This window comes from Cryptomeria japonica, chromosome 10 (assembly GCF_030272615.1).
Source record: "Cryptomeria japonica chromosome 10, Sugi_1.0, whole genome shotgun sequence".
In the NCBI taxonomy this organism is placed as follows: Eukaryota; Viridiplantae; Streptophyta; class Pinopsida; order Cupressales; family Cupressaceae; genus Cryptomeria; species Cryptomeria japonica.
The window spans coordinates 406,833,546-406,840,776 of NC_081414.1; the positions used below are offsets into that span (position 1 = coordinate 406,833,546).

The 7,231-nt window shown below is 36.0% G+C and overlaps 1 protein-coding gene across 2 annotated transcripts; it reads right to left on the reverse strand.

Annotated features, from left to right (window-relative positions):
- Positions 1 to 4,537: 4,537 nt before the first annotated feature.
- On the reverse strand, positions 4,538 to 6,405 carry LOC131038576 (pectinesterase QRT1). 2 transcript variants are annotated; one of them, XM_057971067.2, is made up of 5 exons: positions 6,021 to 6,401; positions 5,679 to 5,868; positions 5,397 to 5,603; positions 5,039 to 5,274; positions 4,538 to 4,832 (listed from the first exon to the last, which is right to left on the reverse strand). In XM_057971067.2, the coding sequence occupies exons 1-5, from the start codon at positions 6,290 to 6,292 to the stop codon at positions 4,685 to 4,687; spliced, it is 1,053 nt and encodes a 350-aa protein (XP_057827050.1). In that variant the 5' UTR covers positions 6,293 to 6,401; the 3' UTR covers positions 4,538 to 4,684. The 2 variants fall into 2 exon arrangements, with proteins under 2 accessions (XP_057827050.1, XP_059069268.1); XM_059213285.1 differs by lacking the exon at positions 4,538 to 4,832 and having other exon boundaries at positions 5,046 to 5,291; positions 6,021 to 6,405.
- Between the last annotated feature and the right edge of the window lie 826 nt (positions 6,406 to 7,231).

The window sequence follows — 7,231 nt, forward strand, 5'->3', positions numbered from 1 at the left end:
TGAATGGAGATATTGAAGAGGAAGTTTATATTGAGCAGCTGGATGGATTTTCACTTTCAGATGACAAAAAAATGGTTTGCAGGTTAAAGAAAGCTTTATATGGATTGAAACAAGCCCCTAGAGCTTGGTATGCAAGATTGGATAAATATCTTTTGAAGCTTAGTTTCACTAAAGGTAATGCATAAAGTAATTTATATTATAAGATCACTATTGATGACATATTGATTGTTGAAGTCTTTGTTGATGATATCATTTTTGGAGGTGAGGATAAGTTATGTATGAAATTCTTTGATAATATGAAGAATGAATTTGAGATGTCTATGATTGACGAGATGAATTTTTTCTTAGGTTTGCATATTACTCAGACTGATAAAGGTATTTTCATCTGTCAAACTAAGTATGGTAGGGAGTTGTTGAAGAAATTTGGTATGGAAAATTCTAAACCAGTTGGTACTCCTATGGTTACAAGTGAGAAATTGACTAAGATAGATCCATCAACACCAATAAATCCTACAAGGTACAAGTCTATGATTGGAGGTTTGTTATATCTGACTCAGACTAGACCGGATATAATGAATGCAGTTTGTATTGTATCAAGATATCATAGTGGTCCTAGAGAGAATCATGAGAGTGCGGTGAAAAGGATTTTCAGGTATTTGCAAGGAACAACTGAATATGGTTTGTGGTATCCTAAAAATGATGATTTTACACTATGTGCATATACATATGCAGATTGGGCTGGAGATGTTGATGATCAGAAGAGCACATCTGGTGGAGCTTTCTTTCTTGAAAATAAACTTGTTTCATGGATCAGCAAGAATCAGTCATGTACCTCTTTATCTACTGTTGAAGCTGAGTATGTTGTTGTTGCTACTAACTGTACACAAGTTCTATGGATGAAGCAAATGTTGAAGGATATAAGGGTGGATTGTATTGAATCGGTAGTTATTCACTCTGATAACTCTGCTACTATTGACATATCAAAGAATCAAGTATTTCATTCTAAGACAAAGCACATATCTATCAAGTACAACTTTTTGAAGGAAAACGTGGAAGAAAATGAAGTCAGATTGGTTTATGTGAACACTAAACAGCAGATTGCAGATATCTTCACTAAACCTTTGCCTAAGGAATCATTTGAGTACTTCAGAGACAAATTGGGGGTTTCTGCCCCTCCGGTAGAGACCTAAGTGATGCTAATTGGCATCAGTTCGGTATGCATTTACAGAGCTACTATTCATTCCGAATTGATTGGTTGGTGCTACTACTCAAGGGGAGTAGTCAGTTGTGTGGTTTAGTAGATTTATGATTTTTTTTCTTTGATATTTATGTCAGATTTTTAGCATTGATGTCAAAGGGGGAGAGATATATGTGAAAACCAGAGCTTAACAGAATATCAATCAAAGTGAGAACAAAGCTTAACAGGGAAATCATTCATAGGGGAAGTTTGTTAACTTCATTGTAATATCATCTTATGGGAGATTGTTGGTTGTCTTCCTTTGGGGGAGACTTGTTTGGCATTTCTTGGCACTTGGATGTTTTTCACATCTAGTGTTGCCATCAATGCCAAAGGGGGAGATTGTTGGAAAATTGGAGGAATTGATTATGTTTTGCATTGATGTTTTGTCATTGATGGCAACAACGGCTGTTTTGGTTGTTTATCAGTTTCTGGTAGAGCGGTTGGATTATGATATTGATTCGGTATGCTCTAGAATGCTTTGGTTTGTTGAATTGGTTTGGATCTGTCATTCATTCTATTTAGATGGGTATCACGATCAGTTGGTTTGGGATTTGATGATTCGGGAGCTATCATTTGTTCTAGTAAGCCTTTTGGTCACCGGTAAGGGTTTTACCGACAAAGCTTTGTTGAAGATCTTTTGATGCACGTGATAAGTGGCATTGGTACAACTTCTAGATGGCTTTCAGGATGTTGTTGGTTATCTTGTTCCTGTTCCTATTGATCGATGGTGTTGGATTTGGGTCTGGACCTAATGTTATCTTATTCGGCTAGGTTATGGACCGTTTTATGTAACGTGTTGATGGATGATCCCGATGCGTTATTGATTGGATCTATTGATTGGATTATGTTGTTTCGGTCTTAGGCCGACTTGGTTGATCATTGGATTGCGGGTTTATGTTATGAATTTATTGTATTATCTTTTAGGTGGCCAACCTAATTGTTTAGTTCCCGGGATGGTATAAATATGATGTAAGATATCTTTGTAGATCATGGGCATATTCGTGGGTTTTTGGGATAAAGGATTATCTATGTGCGAATAAGGTTGTAATCATATGCAGAGGTTTTGGTCGATCATAGGTGATCGAATTGGGTTGGTGAAAGAGGTTTAAGACCTCCGATACTGAGCTTAACCGGAATCGTATTTAGGCATAAGAGATGCTATTCTTGCAATTCACTCTTCTTTCCGGAAAGTAGTTTGGATTCATCTTGTAGTCAAGTGAGGCTCCTTTTGTGATGAGCAATGCGCTCTAGGCTATTGGCTTTCTTGCATGTGTAGGCCCCTCTTTTTGTAATCACATACTTACTGCAAAAGTATTATCTGACTGTGGGTAGGCTTCCCACCATGGTTTTTCCCTTTACCGGATTTTCCACATACAAATCTTGGTGTTATCTTTTGTGGATGGTTGGTAAATGTTTTGTATTATATTTGTGCTTAACTGTTATATCTGTTATTTTGGTATTTGGTTTATGCATTTCGGTAATAAGGTTTTAATGCTTAAAGTTCTATAATCTGTTAACAACTGATTCACCCCCCCTCTTAGTTGTTCATCGGTTATCTGAGTTATCTAACATGTGCTAGCTGAATCTAGTAGCTTGTAGCTGTGAAAACACATTGTTTTCCTACAAGAAAGCTTTGGCCCAAGTCCTTTCTAGGAAATACTTATCCATCTGATTGTTTAGTTGAGTTGTGAGAAATTCAAGTCTATTTTCTTGAAGGGTTTTGTGAGTTAGGCAGGTTGTAGATCTCAGGTAGAAATTTTGGTGTATCACCTTTTAGGATAGGTTTCAATTCAAGTTTTTTTCCTATCCCTTTTCCCATCAAGTCAAGTTTGCATAAAGTTTCATCAAAGAGAACCAACTCACTCTGGAGGTTGATTTCCACCATAGGCAACCTACAAACCTAGAAATCATCCCATGTTTCACAAGATTGTTGGGTTTTACACTTAGCATTTGCGGGTGCAATCTTGGTGACAACAAAAACAAGTATAAATTATTTTATAATTTATAAAGTAGGATCATGAAACCCATCACTGGACTTCCAAGTGTCTAAAATTTGTGATGGAGAGTTCATTATTGCATCATATCAATTTAATAAACCCTGCTTTCATATCTCTTCTACCAACTACAATATTGCCTTAACTGACATAGATGGTCATCCTCTCTACTTTCATCGCAGTTATATTTCATTCTTTACAAGGAGATTAATGAAGTCCTTTCTAAGTATTGATCGTTTTCTTGGTACTAGGCTTACTCCTAATCAAGTGCATTGATTTGTAAGAATCTATTCTCAGGTACCATTGTGATCTCAATTTGTTTCATCCACTACCATGATTTTGCATATCAACAAAAATCTAAATGAAAATAGATCAAATTTAAATTTAGTGATGATACATGCATTTTAATTTAATTATTTTGTTAAATGAGTGCAATCATTGTATTAATATTTATCTTACAAACAATCCATGAATAAATTGCATAGATTTTGTATCATTTTTCATGATATTAAAGATTTGATTATAAGAAAATTATGTGCCTCTAATAAAATTTATATAAGAGTATCTATTACACTACTCTCATTATTCTTTTCAAACTCAACTAGAGCTCTTCCTTCCTTTTACAATTTGTCATCATTGTCTTTGTATAAGTTCAATCCTGTTGTAAAAAGAGCTTCAAAGAGATTAATGTCTATCTCACATCTTCTCCCTTGAAACTCGTGAAAAAACACACAATAACTAATGATTTTGGTAAGAAAGTTAAATTGTGGGAAGCTTGTATTGTTTCATCTTAGAAATAGATATAAAAAAGAAAGGCCCTTACTACTAATTAAAAAGAATAGAGGATTCAACACTAAATTTCATTTAGTAAATTCAAATATACATGTTTCTAAAACTCTAATCGGACATTCATATGTCACATCGACTTGTATATTGCAAATGATAACTGCCATATGGTTTCCAATCAAAATATGCCTAGATGGAATTAAATGAAATATATTTTTCATTTCTCTACTTCTTATTCATAATGTATTTCTAGCTTTTTACCAAAAAATAAATTAAAATGTTCTAGACTCATGATGATGACTACACAATTTTTAAATAGACAATTGAACAAGTAGACTTATTGTCAAACTTGATCTAGGTTTTGCTGAACAAATGAATCTCAAAAGATATGCTACATATGATGAAAAACTACTAGATATCGTATGCAGCCACCAATGTAATGCTTAGTACACCAATGATCTTGTAATATTTTCATACAATTCAATGTATAATTAAAACAAAATTGATACATCACCCATATATCTAAAGAAATCCCCATACCATTTTTGTATTCTTTGATAATTTATAATTAAAATTTCATTTCAAATAATGTAGGAGTTTAAATGAGCATGCCCATTGAACTTATGGGTCTAATTGCTACTACATGAAGTGAAGTATGTGGGTTCTAAAGCTCAAGCCAATCTTGACCGTCGATGAATTGACGGCCAAGATATGGTTTGACTTGTTTGGATGAAAGAGAGATCGCCCATGGGACTCTCCCTCTCCTGTCTGCGCCCGCTCCATTGCATTTATACTCTCCAAACATAACTGTCCTGCATCCCAATCAAACCCTCATTTTCTCAGTTTTTCTTATACACTATTCAATTAAACAGCGAGTTTCTTACTCACGATGCATAAAAAAAAAATTAAAATGAAAAAGAACTTGAAAAAGAGTTAATTATAATTCTTGATCGCTTAAATCGCTAAATATCAATTGGATGCAATTGATAAAAGAACAATAACAAATAGGAAGAATTACCTTCTCCGGGAGGCGTCACCCCAGTCATACCATCCCTGCGGATTTATAATGTGGTCGAAGTTGCAGAGAGAATAGACGATTGTAGCATAACTACCCCATGCTCGGCCCAGATACACAATTCCCGACCCTTTCACTCTACAACTCACAAAGGAGAATCCCGTTCTCTCATTTGCTGAGCTCCTCTGCGACGCTGCAATGGCTCCATAACTCGCCGCATTTGCACGGAGTAAGCAATTCTGTAATGAAATTCAACCTTATAGAATAATGTAATACAGTTAACCAGGGCAATTCATAAGTAGTCAATGGTTTAACAGTCAAAAACTCAATTTTGAACTGTTAAAAGAGTGAGCGAGCTTACCTGGTAGAGAGATCTGGCATTCCCAAAGATGAAATCAATGGAGCCCTGAATGGAGCACTTCCAGAAAAAATGTCTGCCGCTGTCATCAAAAAGGGTGTCTTGATTTCCCACCATTCGGCACTCCATAAAAACAGCTTTGTCTCCCGCTACGCGCAGCGCAACTGCTTGCATTCCCTTCGCCCCTGGCGCAGCCGATGGAGCCCTGTTCTGCTTCAACAAAAGTTATAACACACCCAATGAAGCGCTATGCCAATTTACCAACGAAAAATCAGACATAAGTACCTCAAAAGTGATGCCTTTAGCACAAAAATAGTCAGATTCGATGGTAATAGAAGCAGAACCAGAGGTGCCTAGAGACCGCCCGTCTGCTCCTCTGTGTGACGCACTGTCGTTCCAAGACAGAATTGTTTTTCCTCTCCCTTCGCCGATGAAGGAGACAAATGGTTTCGTTGCCGGAATCCTCACCTTCTCCCTGCACATCAATCATTTATCGATCTAAATCAGACCCAAATTGAATGAAAGCTGAATCTTCCATAAAAAATTCAATTTTTTGTTTAACAAATACAGAGTAAGCTAAATCTTTTATAAAAGATTCATTTTATGTTTGACAAATCCCTCACGAACCTGTATATGCCGGCCCGTATGAGAATCTTCACCCGCCGGCGATTCCCCTCTGCAATGGAATCGACAGCTCCCTGAACTGTCCTGCAATGGCCGCTGCCATCCTTAGCCACTACTACGAACTGGGTAGTACGGTCATAGTTAGACAAGTAGTCCCCTGCATTAAGGTCATCCCAGGAGATCATGTAATTTGTGGCAGCTGAAATTGAGTATATTTGGAAGAGGAAGAGGATTAACAGGGCCCCTGCTAGAGCATTCCCCATTGTTTCCCGCATCCCCTGTTGTAGGTAGTGATCGTATTTATGTGGAGGAGGAGTAAAGGTGTAAGAAGAATAATGAAAATGGCGAGGGATATGTGAGCAGGACAGGCAGAGCACGAGTAAGATGAGAGGGAGCGGGCGTTTTACTTCCCGTGAAGAAAAGGCAATACACGCCTAGCCACTGACAACATAGCTGACGACTCAAAATCGAAACAATGGCCATTGTTGCCACGTCATTCAGATCCCGGTGTCTATTACATGAGATATCAGTTCAAATGTTCAGTTGATGGTGCAAACCCTGTACCCGGCTTTACAAAGGATGAAGTTATTCCCAAATTTCCCCATGACAGATTGATCTGTATATGCCCAGCCATTTGCATTTGAGAAAGGAAAAAATTGAAAGATAGGACTCTATATGCCCAGCCACCTGCTTTTGATCTTAAAAAGTAGAATTTTTAACAGATTTGTTTGGCAGGAATGGATGGTAAAAACAGTAGATTATTTAATCAAAATTTATAGCAGATGAATTATGATTAGCAAAGAAAAGGGGACAGTCAGAAATCGATGCTGGAGTTGTTTTCTCAATACAATTCAAATCTCCTAGACATCATTAATAGCTTCCATTTATTTCATTTTCAGTGTTTAATGTAGTGTTAATTTCTTTAAATTTTTATTATATTTTTTCAATAATTGACATCTAAAATGATATTTTTTTATGATTGATAATTAAAATTAAATTTTGTTTCTTTGTGATTGATCTTATTTGCATAATACAATAAGATTAAAATTGATGACATATGTTATATTTAAAAATTATAATGAAAGGTTGTATTTATCATTTGAAGGCAATAGAACATTTGTATGGTTGAATCTTAAATATTTCAATCTACCTTCAATAGAAAGTTTATAGTGCAAGATTTTTCAATGTCACTTTAGATTATCATACTTCTACAG

What these genes read in the sequence shown, in the direction of transcription:
- LOC131038576 (XM_057971067.2), bottom strand. Translation starts at nt 6,292, where the DNA reads ATGCGGGAAACAATGGGGAATGCTCTAGCAGGGGCCCTGTTAATCCTC. An exon ending in CTAAAGGCATCACTTTTGAG is followed by an intron (nt 5,604 to 5,678) that starts GTACTTATGTCT and finishes TTGTTGAAGCAG; the next exon opens with AACAGGGCTCCATCGGCTGC. An exon ending in ATGCCAGATCTCTCTACCAG is followed by an intron (nt 5,275 to 5,396) that starts GTAAGCTCGCTC and finishes ATTTCATTACAG; the next exon opens with AATTGCTTACTCCGTGCAAA.